This window comes from Aptenodytes patagonicus, chromosome 5 (assembly GCF_965638725.1).
Source record: "Aptenodytes patagonicus chromosome 5, bAptPat1.pri.cur, whole genome shotgun sequence".
Classification (NCBI taxonomy): Eukaryota; Metazoa; Chordata; class Aves; order Sphenisciformes; family Spheniscidae; genus Aptenodytes; species Aptenodytes patagonicus.
In genome coordinates, this window is record NC_134953.1 from 68866069 (window position 1) to 68884621 (window position 18553).

At 66.6% G+C, this 18553-nt stretch overlaps 1 protein-coding gene across 2 annotated transcripts; it reads left to right on the forward strand.

Annotated features, from left to right (window-relative positions):
• The first annotated feature begins 1627 nt into the window (after positions 1-1627).
• Positions 1628-17913, forward strand: SLC6A9 (solute carrier family 6 member 9). 2 transcript variants are annotated; one of them, XM_076340361.1, is made up of 14 exons: positions 1628-1687; positions 4032-4178; positions 12774-12930; positions 13093-13224; positions 14381-14633; positions 14717-14849; positions 15254-15388; positions 15469-15572; positions 15651-15888; positions 15976-16110; positions 16434-16533; positions 16816-16916; positions 17116-17286; positions 17528-17913. In XM_076340361.1, exons 2-14 carry the CDS (start codon positions 4149-4151, stop codon positions 17738-17740), a joined length of 1902 nt encoding a protein of 633 aa, XP_076196476.1. In that variant the 5' UTR covers positions 1628-1687; positions 4032-4148; the 3' UTR covers positions 17741-17913. The 2 variants fall into 2 exon arrangements, with proteins under 2 accessions (XP_076196476.1, XP_076196475.1); XM_076340360.1 differs by lacking the exons at positions 1628-1687; positions 4032-4178 and adding an exon at positions 8623-8709.
• The last annotated feature ends 640 nt before the right edge of the window (positions 17914-18553 follow it).

An 18553-nucleotide genomic window follows, 5' to 3' on the forward strand; every position in this document is an offset into this window, starting at 1 on the left:
GGCAGCAACCCACAGGGACAACGGGGATCCGTGGAGAGACAGGTAAGGGATGCTCCCCAAGTCAGCTGGAGCAGCAGGGGGTCAGTCCTGGGATGGGCTGCAGGGATGCGGAGGCAGAAAGGACCAGAGAGCACCCAATGGGATGTGGGAAGGGCTGTGCTGTTGGTGCACTTGGGGTGCTGGGCTGTGGGGCGCAAGGCCCCCACTGCCACCCTGCCATGCTCCCCACAGCCACCCCGAGGCGCCAGTGTGCAGCATGCCCTGGGAGCTGGGAGGGATCCAGGGGACAGGGCAGGGTGCTGGGGTGCAGGCATCCATCCCGGCACGCGGGAAGCCCAGCAGGAAGGGGAGGGGAGGGAGGGGAGGCCTCGGCGAAGGGCCAGGCGAGGGGCGGCCCCCGGCGCACCCGTCATGCATTACTGGAAACATCTGGCCTGGGCTGCGGGGGGGTGTGCTGGCTGCACACACATGTGCACACATGCACATGGGTATGGGGACGAACACATGCACGTATGTATTTATGGGTATCTGTATATCAGTACATGCATCCACACCTGTGTACACTTGTGTTCACATGTGCATACGTACCCATACATACACACACATACACAGGCATGGAGGTTTGCACACACATGTAGATGCCCACATACCGGTGTATGCATATAGATACAGACATGTACACTTGTACATGTACACACATGTACATGCACACCTAAATACATAGGTATACATGTACAGATTTGTATGCATGCACATGTATGTACACGTGCCAGCAATCACACTCGCTGCAGCATGCACATGCATGGACATACACACGATGCAACAGACACATGCACACACACACATGCGCACACATGTACAACAGTCACACTAACCGCACGCATCCTGGCCGGAGCCTGGGGCCATCCCCCTGCCCGGGTTCATCATGGTGCTGTGCCCTGGCAGTGTGAGTCTGTGTGTGTGCACGCTGCGTGCGGGTGTTCCTCTGTGTGTGCTTGTGGGTGTGGAAACGTGCGTGTGTATGCATGTGTGCCCTGTAGGAGCCTGTGTGTGACCATATGTCCCACATATGTCCACGTGTGCCATGTGCCTGTGCAAGCCTGCGTGTGCCCCTGGGTGTCCACGTGCCTGTGGGCTGCATGTGGGCTGTGAGTGCCCACGTGTGCCAAGTATGCCATGTGTGTGCCCAAGTGTGCCAAATGCATAGTGTGCCCGTGTGTGCCGTGTGCCCACGTGTGCCCACATGTGCCTATGCACGCCTATGCACAGGGCGCAGCGTGCCCCCGTGCGCCCACGTGCCCGTGTGTGTCTGTGTGTGCCATGTGTACCTGTGTGCCCACGCGTGTGCATGTGTACCGCGTGTGCCCGCGTGTGCCCTGTGCGCTCTCACGCCCCGCGAGTGCCCGCCGGTGCCCGCGCCCCCGCTGCGGGTCCGGGTGCGGGTGCCGGAGCGGGGCGCTGGGGAGCGCGGCGGCGCGGGGGGCGGAGCGCGGCGGCGGGGGCGAGAGGCGGCGCCAGCCCCCACCGACCTCCAAACTTTCATTAACTCGGCAGCACCGGCGGCGGCAGCGGCTCCGGGCCTGGCACGGCACCGGCACCGGCACCGGGCCGGGCACGGCGGGGCGGCGCGGCGCCCCCGCGGGCCCACCCGACGCGGCGGGAGGGGCCGGGCGGCGGCATGGGCACGGTAAGGGACGCGCACCTCCGCCGGCACCGGGTGCCCGGCCCGGCCGGCTGCCGCGGGAGTATCGGGGCGGGGAGCGAGGGGGGCTGCCGGGGAGCACATGGGGGCAGCGAGGGGCTCCGGGCCCGGGGATATCGGGAGCGGCACCGGCAGCCGTACCGGGAGCGGCACCGGGAGCGGCACCGGGAGCGGCCACCCGCCAGGACGGCGGCGGGAGCGGGATGCGGGGCGGTCCCGCATCTGTTGCTCTCCCGGCGCGGCGGCGCGGTACCGGGGGAGCGCGGGGGCGCGGCGGGCAGAGCGGGGCCGCCCGCCGCTGCACCCGGGGGGGGCGGCGGGGACCGGGGAGGCCCGGCCCGGTGGCGGGACGGGGGGACTGGCGGTAATTTTCCACGGGCATGTGCCGGGGCGGGGCGGCGGAGCAGCCACCACGTGGCGGCTGATGTAACCGGGCCCCCCCCGCCGCCGTGCTGCACCGGGCGGCGGCGGCGGCGGCGGGGGGAGCAGGGCGGCGGCAGGCCGGTCCGCTGGCCGCCTCCTGTGGGTACCGGGGAGCTCCGGCTGCGGCGGGCCCGGCGGATGCTGGCGGGGGAAATGGCCTCGCAGGTGGAAGCGGCTGGGCTGCACCGGCGCCCCGGGCCGCCCGCCGGGCGGGAGGGGATGGGGGGCTCCATCCTGTGGCCGGGCATCCGTGGCCTTTCCCTGGGTGCCGTGGGCTGCCTCCCTGCCGAGGTGTGACACCCCAGCCGGGAGCCCCCGTGGGGGCACGGTGCCACCCATCCCATCTCTAGGTACAAGCTGCCCTGCCCTCCGAGCTGTCATGGCATCCCGCAGCTCTGGGAGAGACCCCGTAGCACCAATGCATTGCATCCCCATCCCTGCCTGGCTCTCCCAGGGGATGCCGCAGCTTCCGGCATCCCTGCATCCATCCCATTGCCGCCCCGCACCTGGCTGGGCGCTCACCTCCTTGCCAGGCTGAGAGCCAAAGCCAACAGCATCTATGCAGGCACGCAGCCTTATCAGCGCCTGGCAGACCCCAGGGGGAGTGGCAGGCCGTCCCCCTTGGACGCTCTCCCTTCCCGGGACACAGGATGAGTCCCTGGGCTGAATTCAGGGCCACAGGGCGGGCAGCTTTTGGCTGGCTGGCGATAGGTGTGTGGTGGGGAGGAGGGCCGGTGGCTGGCCCTGCGCCTCCCACCTCTGAGAGGTCCCCGTGCCACAAGAGGAGCGGGGCTTGTCCTCCTCCCTGCGCAGTAATGACATCTCGGCTCCCCTTGGAAATGCAGCTGCTCCTGGGGAGCGGTTTGGCGGTGGGATGCGGTATCTGCTGGCAGCAGCCTGCCTGCACTGGAGGGGCTGTGGCCAGGGCTGGGGGCTCGCCCTGCATCCCCCGGCCTCCTGCCCTTTATCTCTGCCGCCCATGCTCCCTCCCCACGGCTTCAGGGCCTTGTGCTCCTCTGCCGATCGCTCCATAGCCATGGTGGCCTGGGGACAGGCCCTGGGGTATTCAGCTGGTGGTGGTGGTGGTTGGGGACCCTTGGTGGGGGTCGGGGGTCCTTCCCTGGCCAGCAAAGGCACTGAGTGCTGGTGTGGGATCTGCAAACACCGGTGCTGTCACACGGACAAGCAAACTGGTGTTTTGCAAGAGCGGCTGTCCCTCTCAGTGAGGTCAGGCCCCGGTGCTGCCCTGGGGCCTCCAGCAGCCCCAGGCTGGGGCAGGGGTAAGGGCAGGGGTGGCAGCTGCCCGTGCCCTGTCTAGCAGCACCTGGCACTTGGCAGAGCCCAGCGGCTCGGCCCCCCTGCGCTGCACGTGCACGCAATGCATCGGGGCAGAAGGCAATCGTTTCCCATCTGTGTCCTGTGCGGCAGCTGAGCCCTGAGCTGGCCCTGCTCAGTGCCCAGTCCCGGTGCTGCTGTGTGCCGCAGCCACTTCGGCTCAAGCTCTCACTGGGGGAGAGCTTGCGGGGCCCCTGCTCCTGCCCACGGCCCCCGACGCCCACCCGCCGGGAGGCCAGCAGCCAGCTGCCCGCAAGGTCATCTGTCCACACCGGGTAAATCTTTAACTGCTTCTTGGGAAACACCTGGGAGCTGCTGCTTGTGTGGGTGCCAGGGGGTTTGGAGACACTGGAGGGGCTGGGAGCCAGCAGGAAGAGACCCTGCCACCAGCCCACCTGGCCCCAGGTCCTGCGTCCTCCGCCAGCCCCTCTCCCGTATGCCCTGCGGGCAGGTACGGGGGAGCGACCTGCCTGGCATGGCCCTCAGTTCACGGAGGGAGGGGGAGGCCCAGGGCGGGGATGTGCCCACCCCACCAGTCACGTCTCTCTTGGTGTCTCTGCCCTCTGCCCAGCTTGCTCTGACAGTGGATTGAAGCGCACCGGTGCTGGTGCTGCAGCCAGCACGACGGAGAGCGGGCAGGCGAGGGACCCCACGGCGGGCAGCTGGTGCTGCGCTCCAGCCTCCAGGGATGGCCGATAAGTGCAGCGAGGGGCTGCTGGTAAGTGCCTGGGTGTGGGGAGCGGGTTGGCATGGGCGCCTGCTGCGGGGACCTGCAGCACCGGGTGCAGGGAGCAGGACACCAGGGCTCTTGTAAGGCTTGGTGCCCTCTGGGACCCTTGGGGGTTGTGCCACCCTGGTGCTCCCCCAGCATGATGCCTGTGGGGCAGACACCGGCCGCCACTCACCCTGAGCCTGCTGCCTGCAAGGCTCCCCGGGTGCGGTGTCTCACTGTGCCTGGAGATGCTATCGCCCGTCTCAGGCGCTCTGCCCAGCCTTATCACCTGCCCCAGCTCTCCGGGTGGGTGGTGAAGGCGGGAAAGCCCCAGCCGGGCGGCTCCTCCACCTGCTCTCAGTAAAGGGCATGGGTGTCCCTCCATGCCAGGTGCCCCCAGAGGGCATGGTGTGGGGCTGCTTCCCCTATGCCTCCACCTGGTAGGCTCTCCCGGACTGGGCTGGTAGGATGGTGCGCAGGCAGAGCTGGGACCCTTGGTCCTTGCCAAGCGGTGTGTTGCAGGGTGCTGTGCGCTGCCCTGCGCTCACCTACGCCGGGGAGGGCTACAGTGCCCTGGGCGGATGCGGGACGTGCCTGGTGCGTGTCCTCCTTGGAGGGCTGCGATGGCCCCATGCTTGTGGCAGCTCTGCTGTGCAGCAAGTGGTTTGGGAGCCCAGAGCTCGGCTTCCTGTGCCAGGCTGCTGCGCTGCGCCTGGCAGGTGAGCCCAGGCTGGGCTTGGCTCTTCCCTTTTTCCCAATGGATGGGAGCTAAACGCTGGGGCCAACACGATTGCCAGGCCCTCCCCTTCCCGGGGGGCTTCCTGAAATAGCTGCACGTTCCAGCCAAGGGCCTGGAGCCAGGACTTCCCTGGGAAGCTGAGAGCCAGGGGAGTGGTGTGCCCAGCAGGCGCTTCCAACACACTTGTGTGTGCACAGCTCCTCTGCTTGCGTGTCCCAGCATGGCCCTGCTGCCTGTGCCTGCAGTGGGGAGCCCAGCACCCATCCTGCCTGCAGCGGGCAGTGTGGAAGGGTCAGGGTGGCCGGTGGGATGGGAAGGCAGGTTTCTCCAGGAGAAGCCCTTGGCTGGGAACGGGAACGTATCCGGGCTCGATCAGGGGTCTGTCACAGGGATGTGCTCCTGCACGTGCGGGGTGCTCACTGTGGCTCTGTGCTGCCGCTGCGTCCTTGCCCTGGCCAGAGCAGCCGGCATCGCACTGGGGCAAGGGCGGAGGCTGGCACCTGGGGCGGGGAGCCAGGCATGGGAGCACCCACCTGCTCCTGGTCAATCTTTAACTTGCTTCTCAGAAGTACCTGACCAGCCCACCCAGGGCCAGAGTGTGCAGAGAGGTGGGGATGGGTGGGGGATCATGGGGTCTGGCATGCGCTGTGCTGGCCACCCTGGCTCACAGCCCTCTGTACGGGGCTCCCCTGTTTGTGGGGCTGAGAGGACACCCATGCATGGGGGTGCTGGTGCTGCAGGAGGAAGGCAGGTCCCTGTGAGCATCCCTGCTCCTGGAGCATCCCTGCGCTGCACCAGCTGCCAGAGCCTCAGGAGGAGCTGCGGCAGGACAGGCACTGACTGCTGAGCTGCCTGGGTCACTGGGGAAGGGAGCTAATCTCCTTGGCCTGCCTCCAGGACCCTGCCAGTTGCCTGGTAAAGCGCTGTCCTTGCCTGTCCTCTCATCCCTGCCTGCAGGTGCAGATCCTGCTGTCACAGCCCCCAGCCCGGCTGGGGTCCAACAGCGCAGCCCCTGCCGGGTGTGCATGCAGCCCCAGGACTGGGTGGGTTTGCGGTGGGGTGCCTGCCGTGCCTGGTCTGGGGAGGGACAGGGGTGATGGAGGCAGCAGCTGGGAGATGTGCAGCTGTGACTTAGTTTCCCCACCTGTGAGCTAGAGCCTGCACCCTCCCATCGGTCCCGGGGTGATGAGGGTGCCATGTCCTGCTTTTGCAGGCTCTGCATTTTGTGGATGCCCCTGGGAAGCTCTGCATGCTCACTCCAAAATCGCAGGCAGGAGGGCGGGCTGTGCCCTCCCCCCCCCCCCCCCCCCCCGCCCCCCCCCAAACCCTGCAGAGGCCGTGGCTGCGGGTGCCCAACAGGGTGCTGGGGTGCAGGGCAGCTCCAGGGGCTGGATCAGTCCCTGTGTGGCTGGGCAGGGGTGTCCCCATGGGGCCACAGGGGAGCAGGGAGGGTCTGACAGCCTCTCCCTCCCTGGCCTTTAAGGACATTTTGTTTTGTCCTCCTCAGGGCACTTTGTTTGGGCTCCAACAGTGCCAGCGGCTCCTGACTCCCAGGGCTGCCTTGCTGGCATGGCTGGGCAGCCTTCAGCTGTGGGGTGCCCGCCTCAGGTGGGCTCCTGCCATCGCCCCAGCCCACCATGGGTGGACACTGGGGCACCGCTCTAATCGCACTGCCAGGGGTTAAAGGCTGGGGGGGCCCTGCCTGACCCAGACACCCCCAGCAGCGTGGTGCCACTGGCCAGTGGCTGTGGGCAGGGGGGCCAGCGGAGCTGCGGAAGTGGCTCTTGGCTGCGGGAGCCCTTCCCGGAATACCAAGGGGCAGCAATGGGGGGGCCAGCGGGGGATTTTTCTGCCTGAATGCCCTGGGAGAATCGTGTCTGCCCCGGGAGAATGGGGCTGGAGAAAGGCAGCCCCGGCAGGAAGTGCCTGGCCAGGGGATGGTGGCACCGGGGCAGGTTCCTAGGCATCGTCCCTGCCCTGGGCACCCTGCAGCCCTGCTCAGGGACAGGGTGATGGGTGCTGGAAGACCCATGGCCATCCCTGATGCACCCATCGCCCCTGCCTCTCTAGTTCAGCCCCAGCACCGCCAGCTAGCCGGGGTGGGGACTGGGGTGTCAGGGGAGGTGAGGGTCCTCCTGCGGGCCCTTCGTTTCCAGCAGCGTGTCCCCGTGGGGCTGGCAGTCCCCTGTGCCTGCTGGCCAGGCTGCCAGGGGAGCAGCGCTGTGCTCCTGTGGGCTGGCGCAAGGCCTGGCATCACCGGGACGGGGCGGTGGGTCCCACTGTGCTCAGGCTGCTATGGGGGGCAGTGTGCCCAGGGCAGGGTGTCTGGTGGTGGCATGCAGGTGGCCTGGGCAAGGCGGTGCAGCAGAACCGGGGCATGGAGGGATGCTCATGTAGGCACGTTGTGGGGTGTCAGGGCATGGGAGGTGCGCAGCTGCATGTGGGGCAGGGCTGGAGGTGTGAGCTGAGAGGGCTGGTCTGGGGGGCTCGGGTTGCTGGGGCTGGCAGAGCGCGGGGTGGCTCTGGACTTGCACATGTCCTGGGGGGCACAGTTGGGTGCTGCTATCCCATGGATGGGGCATGTCCCAAGCTACCGCATGGCTGGTGCAGGAGGGGACAGGGACAGGCACTGGGTGCCGGTGCGTGGGGGGCTGAGTGCCTGCCTCACACACGTGTGCCGTTCACGTGCGTGCCCGCAGCCGCCGCTGCCCGGACCCCAGATGGTTGCCCAAAAGCATTGTCCCGTCCCCCCGCCCTCAGCACGCCATCACGCCTCACTGGCGCCTTGGCTGCACTCCCCAGCGGGGGCACAGGGAGCAGCTGGGGCACCCCAAGCCTGGCTGGTGGGCACCCCATGCCTGCTCTCCTGTGGGACACAGCACCCCACCGGGGTCCCACCCCACACTGGCAAGGGGGTGAGCCGGGAGGCTGCAGGGTGCCTGGGTGGCAGGAGGGTCGCAGCACAACCCTTCTGCCAGCCAGATGGTCCCCTGCGGGGCAGTGACCTTGTGACAGTTGCCATGGAGACCCCATGATGTCACCAGTGGTATGACGTCGGAGTGAAGTAGCGTGGCGCCAGGCTGGGGATGTGCCAGTAGGCAGGCTTGTACCCGCGCCCACATCCCCCAGCGGGGCCATGCCCGGTCCCCGCAGCCCTCGAGTGCCAGGGGTTGGGGTTGGGTGCGTGGGGCCAGGTGGCTGCGTGGGTGATAGGCATAGTGGCAGGAACGTGTGTGTGGGGCTGGGGGCGTTGGGGCAGGGGAACAGGGGGCACCAAGGGGACGCGGCCCTCTGCCATGCTCCAAATGCAGGTCCCCACCCCAGCCAGACGGGCAGCGGTGCCCGCGGGGAGGGCAGCGCTGCCTGTTGGAGCGTGCAGGGCTGTGAGCAGCTGGACCCCACTAATGAGGCCTCATTAAGCAGGACGGGGCTCAGCCCGCTGCACAGCCCGCCCTGCCTGTGCATGCTATGGGGGGGCGATGCCTGACTCGTTGGGGGAAAAACTGAGGCACGGGGGTTCCCCGTGGTGTGGGGCAGGCAGGGATGGTGCCGGGGCGGGCGGGCGGTGTGGTGGGGCGCCAGTGCCACGACGGGACAGGCGGCGAGGGGCTGAGCCTGGCCGGGAGGCGAGCGGGGAGTGGTGCCAAGCGCTGGAGGCAGCGGGCGGGGGGAGGCGGGCAGGCAGCTGCTGCGCCAGAGCCCGAGGTGCCAATGAAGCCGGGGACTTGCGGAGCCGGCCAGTCTGGCCCCCTGGATGGTGTCCGCGGGCAGCCAGGCCCCCCCAGGCCCCCTCAGCAGGTCAGTGGGGAGGTGAGAGCAGGGTTTGGGGGGGCAGAGCGGGGGGTGGGCTGGATGGCGGCTGTGCCAGCGCCGTCCCCCCACCGCCGTGACTCTCCAAGCCCCTTTGTGCTGGCTCTGGGGCGATGGCTTTGCGGGACCATGCCACAGCTGCAGCTCTGCGCTGTGGATGCTGGGGAGGCACCCCCAAGCTCCACAGCCAAGGACGTGGGGTGCCCTGGGGAGGGAGGGCACAGTGCAGCACCAAGCCCCTCCGTGGCCTCAGTTGTGCTGGGAGCCAGAAGAGATTGCCTGACAGGTGTGTGTTCGTTAACTCTGGAACCTACTGATGGCAAGAGAGGTGTACAGCACCCTTTTGCCTTGCTCAGTGCTGGAGGGGCAGAGTCTAGCTAAGACATGCCCCCCCCTTCTGCCCCCTCCATTTCATGGGCATCAACAAGCAGTGTCAAAGTTTGCCCTGGCCCCCCGTGGCACCCCAGGGCCAGGGCTGGTGCTGCTGCAGGTGGCTGGCAGAGCGCGATCAGGGCTGTCAGTGGGGCTGGGCAGCCTCCCTGCATTGGGGGTGGTCAGGGCTGTGTAGCACTGCGGGGGATCCTGCGATTTGGACATCCCCCTCAGCATTGCATCACCCTGGCCCTGGGAGTGCCCCCTTGCCTGTGCCCATCCTGGCACTTATGGCTAATGCTGCCACTGCCCGGGCCGTGCCAGGTGCCCGTGCTCCCATGCTGTGCTTCTGCTGCACTGGGGCAGAGGCAAACACAAGGCTGGGCACCGCAGAGAGAGGGCAGAAATGGCTGGGATGTGCCTGTGGGGGTGGCAGGGCCGGGTTGGGCAGGCTGGGAGAGCACGGCAGCCTCTGGCATGGGGCTGGCACTTCTGAGTTCATCACCCCATGTGCCAGGGGCAGGAAGTGTGAGGGCTGATTACAGGGGCATCCCCCCACCGCAACACCCAAGAGCTGTGGCTGGATGATGAAGGCACCTGGGACACCCCTCTCCAAGTCACCCCATCCCTAGGGACCCCCACCCCAGGCTGGGGTTCCCCTGCCCCAGGCATCCTGCAACCCACTTCCCTCCCCTGGAAGAGTGGCTATTTTGGCAAACGATGTAATTAGCATCTACTTAGACCTTCCAGCAGCCCTTGCCTTGCCTGGCCATGACTGCATCAGCATGGTGAAGAGCAATGGCATCAGGCTGATGACATCAGGGGCTGACTGGTACCCTGCATTGGCATTGCGGGAGCAGCCCTGGCACCCCCTTAGGAGGCTGGGGAAGGAATTCGGGGTCCCTCGCTGGTTCAGGGGCCGCTGGATAAGGCTGGTGGCCCACGGAGTGCTTCTGCCAGGCTGAAATACCTCTGTGGGGGCAGTTTGAGTGGGTAAAAAGTGGGGGGACCACGCTGGAGATGCCATGGGGACATCCCCTCCCAGCATCGACCCCACCACTGTCATGAGCTTCCCAGCCATAAATCAGGGCTCCTTTGGGAAGTGGGGGGCATCCGGGCACCCCAGCCAAGCTGTCATTGTGTGAGGCGATGCTGCTTAGCATGAGAAAGGCTCCGGTGCCAGGTGGCGTGATGGATGATGCCTGCTCTGCTGGGCTGGGGAATCTTTGGCCATGTGGCGGTGGCGGGGGAGGGTCCTTGGGGAAGGGGGAGGAAGGGTGCCCTGGGCACCCCAAACGCCCCTGTTGGGGGGCATCCTTCCTCCCCGCTGGTGTTTGCAGCCAAGCCAGGCATCTTTTGGGGCTGCATGGGAGCACATGCATGGAAAATTTGGGGAATGGGCTAAGGACACACACACCCCCCGAGGCTGCATCTTTGCTGGGGGACAGCTCCCCCTTTGCAGCCCAGCTCTGTCCCATCCCCACAGCAGAAAGGAGGGGTGTCTCATCTTCCTGGACGCCTGTGTTCTCGTTGTGTCCCCCTCTTTTACCACGTGGGGTTGGGAGGGCGGTTAATGAGTGTAAAGGACGGGGCGACCTTCCCAGATTTGGGGAGAGGGGGGGTTGTAGCAAGCTGAGGGGTGAGCATGCAAGCGTGTGCACACATGCGTGTGCTTGTGTGCGCATGGGCACACATGTGGCTGCCCCCTTATTGGGGACAAGCATGCTGAAGCCCCGCACTGCAGGAAAGGGGGGGGGGGGGGCAGCAGAGACCTGGTGCTCTTGTTACACTGGTGCCAGGCAGCTGAGAGCTGGGGCGCCCCATCGGGCATGCAGGTGAAGCTGTGCTGGGGTCACCCGAGCAGAGGGGTGGCCCTCTGGCTTTGGGACAGGGATGAGGTCCCCTTTGGGCACCAGGGCTCCAGGCTGAGACAGGGTCATGCAGTGTTGTCCCGTCCCCCCCAGACCCTTTGCCAAGGAGGCTGGAGTGTTGCCCCCCCGCCGGCTGTGCTGCTCATTAGAAGCTTCGTTAGTGCGAGCAGCTTAATCAGTCTTCCCGATCGGATCAGTGTGCTCGAGCGGGCAGCGTGCCCCAGCGTGGGGACAGTGCCAGCGTGTCCCCCACACACACACTGAGGACCCCTTGGCCCTGCTCCTGCTCAGCACCCCACAATAAGAGCCTCCCCCGGGGGGGCTCCCCAGCACAGGGAGCTGGGGAGCTCATTTCTGAGCTCCTGTGAGCTCATTTCTGGCAGAGCCTTTGCCCATGGGGTCTGGCGTGGGCACCCAGGTGCCCTGGCTGGGCACAGCCAGCGTATCACCCCTATAGCCCTACCCAAAGTGCTCACTGATCCCCCCATCACCCCTCTCCCCCAGCCCTGCACCCTGACAGCCCCCCCCGCCCCCCGCGGCCCCCGGCGCGTGCAGGCCCCCCTCGCAGCAGATGGCTTTGTTTGGCAGCGCGGTGCCGGAGTCGCCGGGCATCACGTCCCGGCTGTGCCGGCCCTAATCGAATGATACGGTTTGGTGCACCGCGCCTGCTGCCTGCGCCCCACCGGCGTGAGCAGATCCGAAGTGACGGCTCCCATTTGTGGCCCGCTCACTGCCCACGTCAGCCATCACGGGGGGCACACAGGGCAAGGGGGGTGTAGTAGGGGGGAGCAGCATGGGCGGGCATGGGCATGGGGGTGTCTGTGGTGGGGAGACTGGCACCACGGACCTCTGGCATCCTCCTAGGGCTGCCAGTACCCCATGCTGCTCCCGTAGGGTCATGGGTGCTGTGGGGCCATGGACTGACCAGCGCCCTCATCCCATGCACCCATTGCCTGGCCTTGGGTGGGGATGGGAGGGCTCAGGGCATCCGTGGCACCCCAAAATGCCATCTGCCCTCAGCCCAACCTCCTGGAGCTTGGCAGCATCCAGGCAGGGTATCAGTGCAAGCCCGGGGCCACGCTGGGATGGAGCCATGGGGTGATGGGTGCCATCTCCATGGGGGGTGATGGGTGCTCGTCCCTGTTGTTGTTGTTATTGTCCCCGGTGTGAGCTCGCATTGTGTGGCAGCCTGCACAAAGCACCCTTTCTTACCCCCTGTCCAGCCCTGCCCAGGTCCCCTGCGGTGAGGGACGGCTGGGTGCTGGGGCTGTCCCCCAGGGGACTCACCTGCACGGGAACCCCCCCACACTGCCCCAAGCACGGTGCCCTTGCTGGGCGCTAAGCCACCAGCAGGACCCCAGCTGCGGCAGGGTGCCTTTCCCGGGGGGGGGGGGGCACCCAGCCCCCTGCCTGCTCTAGTCACTGCACCCCACTCCCCATTGAGGGAGGCCCCTGCTTCACCCCGGGGGTCCCACCATTCCCCCCCAACTGTGGGCAGTGGCCACCCAGCGGGGCCTCTCTTGCTGGGCACGGGGAGGGGGGGGGGCGCAGGAACAGAGGCCCCTTTGTGCTCGGGCGCCCAGACCTGCTTTGTATGAGTTGCAGGCTCTTCCTTTGCTGCAGCCGGGCTCCGGGCAGAGCTATTCATCGGCAGTGGTGGGGGGGGGGGGGGGGGGGGGGGGGGCTGGCATGGGGGAGGGATGGGGCAGGATGCGGGGGGCCACCCGGCCCCACTCAGCAGCCGTCATCCCTCTGATGGGGCCGGCAGGGGGGTCCCCGGTTGACGCGCCCTGTGGCATCTCTCCGCAGAACGGCGCTGTGCCTGGGGAGCAGGGCAAGCAGGACAAGAGTGTCAAACGCGGCAACTGGGGCAACCAGATCGAGTTCGTGCTGACCAGCGTGGGCTACGCCGTGGGGCTGGGCAACGTCTGGCGCTTCCCATACCTCTGCTACCGCAATGGGGGAGGTGGGTGTCGGGGAGCCGGGTGAGCGGGGTGCCCTGGGGCAGGGGTGGGGGCGTGCGCCCATCCCCATGCAGTGCTTGCTGGCCCCAGGTGCAGGGAGGGGGAGGGGCATGGCCGTGCCCAGGGTGGTTGCCTGCTCTCACCCTCTGGTTCCTGCCCGCCAGGTGCTTTCATGTTCCCCTACTTCATCATGCTGGTGTTTTGCGGCATCCCCCTCTTCTTCATGGAGCTCTCCTTCGGGCAGTTTGCCAGCCAGGGCTGCCTCGGCGTCTGGAGGGTCAGCCCCATGTTCAAAGGTAAGGGGCTGCCCATCCCCACCAGCACATGCCAGCACGGGGCGTTTGCCAGCACAGCCCCCGGCATGTGGTACGCCCCCCCACACACACCCCTCCATGTGTCCCCTGCACGCACACCTCTGGCACGTTGCACAGCCCCACGCGGGCGCTTGCGGCTTGCACAGCCCGCATGCCTTGCAGACGCACCACTGCCTGCGTTGCAGGGGTCCCCTGTGCGTGCACACACCCTGGGCTGCACTGCCCTGCACACATAGCCCACCCGGCGTCCCCTGCACGCATTACACACGTCCCTGCACACATGACGTATCCCCTGTGCACACCCCCGCTCTGCATTGGCATCCACTGCAGGCATTACACACACATACCTGCACACGCCACGTGTCCCCTGCGCATCACCCTTGCAGAGGCCACTCGGGTCCCCTGAACATGCTGTGGGTGGCTGTGGCCCCTCTGGCTATGGGCATACTCCTGCAGTCCTCTCCCTGCCCCATGGGCAGCGGGTGCTATGCCCACACATGTGGGCGCTGGGCCATGCTCAGAGCTTGCCCTGCCGCGGCTGGACGCCACTGCAGGTGCATCTGCTGGCGCACCGGCATGCTCCTGTGCTGTCGGCCCCCCTGGCACATGCCTACACGCTGCCTGCCAGGTGACGCGCCCACACGTCACGTCTGAGTGCGGGCAGCCCATGCACATGCTCCTACGTGCTCTGCACCATGGCGTGCTCAGCCTGGGCGCATATCCCTGTGCTTGTGTGGCCTCTGTCACCTGCCACCAGATAGCTGCAGCTCTAAAGTCACTGTGGCCATGCAAGGAGAGACCCCCACCCAGTGGTTCTCCAAGGAGGTCTCCAGACCCCAAGGGTTTGCCTGCAGCCTTGCAGACCATGCACCCTGTGTGTGTTGCCGTGTGTCCCAGGGGACCCTCAGCACCACGGGGCTTTCTCGGAGGTGGAGAACCCCATGCACAGTGGTGGGCTAAGCCATGCGGTGCTCCCCACCCCAGTGCCACAGCTGGGCCCTAAGCAGCAGCATGGCTGCAAGGCTGCCAACAGTACTGCATGCTGCCCCCCCCCCCCGCCACAACCCCCCCTGTGCTGCATGCCGTACCCGCGCCATGCCGCACCATGCCGCTCACCCCTCCCCGGTGCTGTTCCCAGGCGTGGGCTACGGGATGATGGTGGTGTCCACGTACATCGGGATCTACTACAACGTGGTGATCTGTATTGCCTTCTACTACTTCTTTGTGTCCATGACGCGTGTGCTGCCCTGGACGTACTGCAGCAACGCCTGGAACACGCCCGACTGCGCGGGGGTGTTGGATGGGAACCTCTCCAGCCGCGCCGCCCTCAACCTCACCCACCTCCTCAACACCACCCAGAAGCGCACCAGCCCCAGCGAGGAGTACTGGAGGTAACGGGGACGGGGATGGGGACAGGGGACGGGCGAGGCGGTGGTGGCGGGGCCCTGCTGACGCCGGCTGCCCCCCCACGCAGGAGGTATGTGCTGGACCTATCGGACGACATCGGGAACCTGGGCGAGGTGCGGCTGCCCCTCCTGGGCTGCCTTGGCGTCTCCTGGGTCGTTGTCTTCCTCTGCCTCATCAAGGGCGTCAAGTCCTCGGGGAAGGTACCCGCGTGTTCCCCCTCCGGGCCCCGCCCCCTGGGCGTGGACACGCCCCCTCTGTAGATGGCCATGCCCCCTCTAGGCATAGCCCCTCCCCTATTGGGAATGTACCTCCCATTGTAGATGTGGCCCCACCCCTTCTGGGCACAGCCTCTCCCCTTTTAGGCATGGTCCCAGCCCTCTGTGCATGCTCCTCCCACTCTGGGAAAGGCCACACCCCTTCTGGGCACAGCTCCTCCCATGTGGCCATGGCCCCGCCTTCCCTGACTGTAGCCCCTCATCCTGGACCATACTCTCCTCCTGGTCCGTTGCTCCACACTCTGGACCATAATCCCTCCCCTGGGAGGGGATGTCCATAACCACACCCCCTGTCCCCCACCCCGCCCCACTGAGGTGCTGCCCCGCAGGTGGTGTACTTCACGGCCACCTTCCCCTACGTGGTGCTCACCATCCTCTTCGTGCGTGGCATAACACTGGAGGGGGCCCTCACCGGCATCATGTACTACCTGACGCCCCAGTGGGACAAGATCCTCGACGCCAAGGTGAGCGGGGATGAGGGGTGGCGGGTGGCCTGCCAGGAGCGGGGCTGCGGGGCACAGCACTGACCACCCCACCGCCGCAGGTGTGGGGTGACGCAGCCTCGCAGATCTTCTACTCGCTGGGTTGTGCCTGGGGCGGGCTCATCACCATGGCCTCCTACAACAAGTTCCACAACAACTGCTACCGGTGAGTGCCCGACGGCAATCCCCCAGTCTCCCTGCTGCCTCCTGGGCCTGCCACCAGCCCCGACCCCTCTCCCTGCAGGGACAGCATCATCATCAGCATCACCAACTGCGCCACCAGTGTCTACGCTGGCTTCGTCATCTTCTCCATCCTGGGCTTCATGGCCAACCACCTGGGCGTGGACATCTCCAAGGTGGCCGACCACGGCCCTGGCCTGGCCTTCGTCGCCTACCCCGAGGCCCTCACCTTGCTCCCCATCTCACCCCTCTGGTCCATCCTCTTCTTCTTCATGCTCATCCTCCTGGGGCTGGGTACACAGGTAGGTCATGGTGGGGCCAGCGTGTTGGGATGGGGTGGCATGGTGGGGCCAAGGTGGTGACATGCTGTCCCCTCCACCCACGTGCAGTTCTGCCTGCTGGAGACGCTGGTCACAGCCATCGTGGATGAGGTGGGCAATGAGTGGATCATCCGCAGAAAGACCTTCGTGACGCTGGGGGTGGCTGTGGCGGGCTTCCTGCTGGGCGTCCCGCTCACCACGCAGGTAGGTGACCATGGGACTGTGGTGATGGTGTGCTGTTGCCATGGTGATCTTGCACTGATACCATCAGCCATGTCCACATTGTTGCCATGACCACCCTGGTGGTGGTGACACCCAGGGCCTGGTGTTGCCACGCCAACACTGGCGATGGTATCCAGACTAAGCGTTGCCATGCTGACCCTGGCATTGGGCATCACCATGCTGACCGCCGTGGTGGTATCTGGGCTGCGTGTTGCTGTGCTGGCCCTGGCAGCGTGGCTGTGCTGTTGCCCTGCCGATGGTGACAGTACCGCTGGGGCAGCTGTGCCAACGGGTCCCTCTCGCAGGCGGGCATCTACTGGCTCCTGCTGATGGACAACTACGCCGCCAGCTTCTCCCTGGTTGTCATCTCCTGCATCATGTGCGTGGCCATCATGTACATCTACGGTAGGTGCAACTGCCTACAGCCAATCAGCTGGCAGGGCTGCCCCAGCCAACCAGTGAGGAATGGGGTGTGCTAATTTCTGGCCAATCAGCAGTTTACTGCATGCTAACTGGCTGAGGCATGCAAGGCCATTGGCCAATCAGGGCACCTGTGACCCGAGGAGCCTGGTGGGTCCCACCACCCGGGGTCTGGAGCTGGTGCTGCGCAGGGGTAGGAGGGGGCTCAGGGTCCCACCGGGGCCCCAGTCCAGCCACGCCGGGGCTGACAGCCACTTGTCCCCGCAGGGTACCGCAACTACTTCAAGGACATTGAGATGATGCTGGGCTTCCCGCCCCCGCTCTTCTTCCAGATCTGCTGGCGCTTCATCTCGCCCGCCATCATCTTTGTGAGCATCGTGACCATGGGGCACGGGGCCGTGGGAGGAGGGGGCAAGGATCCCACCTGGGCCCCCCGCTCGCCCACCCTGGGGAGGAGGGTGCTGGGCTGCAGGGGGGCAGCAGGGATCGGGCAGAGCAGGGCAACTGGGGGGGGCGCAGAGCAGGCTGGCTGCTCCCCACTGGCTGATCCTGCCTGTCCCTCCCCAGTTCATCCTGGTCTTCACAGTGATCCAGTACCGGCCCATCTCCTACAATGACTACGTCTACCCCACCTGGGCCATCAGCATTGGCTTCCTCATGGCGCTCTCCTCTGTCATCTGCATCCCCATCTACGCCATCTACAAAGTGTGCCGCTCTGAGGGGGACACGCTGCTGGAGGTGGGTGGCCAGGGACTAGACGCCTTTGTCCATGTCCCACCTGGGGCTGCCTGCAAGGCTGTCCCCCACCCCACTGGAGCTGTCAGCACCCTGCAGCAGCTGTGTGCAGGCAGCATCCCTGGGGCACCCCATCTCCGGGCACCCCTGGGAGCTGCTGGCATGTTGGGGGAGGCTGGGGCAGGGGAGCGGGGCAGGGGAGCAGGGCAGGTGCTAACCCTGTCCCCATCCTCTCCCTCTATAGCGCTTGAAAAATGCTACCAAGGCGAGCAAGGACTGGGGCCCGGCGCTGGCAGAGCACTGCAGCGGGCGCTACGCCCCGGCGTTCAGCCCCTCCACCGAGTCCCACCTGGAGGTGCAGCCCCTGCAGCCGGAGAAGGGCCAGAGTGAGGCGGCGGCTGCCTCCCCCGTGCAGGGCAGCAACGGCTCAGCCCACAGCCAGGACTCCAGACTGTGACCCCCCTGCCATCCCCACAACCCCTCTAACCCCTCCCGCGTGGTGACACTTTCGCACCTTCCGCTGGCGGAGCCTGGCTCCGGGCCGCACTGGACCGCGGGGGGCTCTCAGCGCCCGTCCCCGAGACACCCCCACCTCCTCGCCCGTTAACCCAACCCCACCCCCACCCCCACTCCCGCCCCCCCCCCCGTGGCGTTTGTTAACCCTTGTGTTTACGGTAACCTTTGTGCGCGACGCTGGGACAAGAGAGGAGGGGGCACAGCCCCGGGAGGGCCGGGAGCCAGAGGCACTTTGCAGGGGCCCTGCCCCAGGGGGATACACAGGATGGGGGGGAGCAGGATGCCCCCCAGCTCCCAGCCCCCCTGCAGCCAGGCAGCCTGCCCTGCCATGGGGCACCCTCCTGGTCTATCCATGGAGATGGCGTGGGGTGGGACCAGGGCTGGGGCTCGCAAGGACCTCCTGCAGCCACCCCGAGCTGTGTGTGCACAGGACCGTTGTGGCAGGGGTTGGCACTGTAGGGACCCCCGGCCCAGGTGGGCACCTGCTGTGGCTCAGAGCCTGCAGGGTCCCACGGGTGGCCGTGCCCAGGGACAGTGCCAGGCACTGGGCCAGCACAGAGAGACGGGGGCAAGCACGCTGCCTGCATGGGCAGCGGGATCTCACGGCACAAGGCGCAAGCACTTAGAGCACATGTATGTGTGTGCGTGTCCCTCACAGATACGGTACGGGCACGCACATGGTACACGTGGGCACGCACATACGGTACCGCGGGGCTGTACAGGTGGCAAGCTAGTGTGCCCCCCCCCCGCCCTA

Bases quoted from the DNA above. Each gene is read 5' to 3' on its own strand.
- SLC6A9 (XM_076340360.1), top strand. From the start codon at position 8,623: ATGAAGCCGGGGACTTGCGGAGCCGGCCAGTCTGGCCCCCTGGATGGT. The intron at 14,850-15,253 runs GTACCCGCGTGT...GCTGCCCCGCAG, and splicing joins GCGTCAAGTCCTCGGGGAAG to GTGGTGTACTTCACGGCCAC. The intron at 16,111-16,433 runs GTAGGTGACCAT...TCCCTCTCGCAG, and splicing joins GCGTCCCGCTCACCACGCAG to GCGGGCATCTACTGGCTCCT.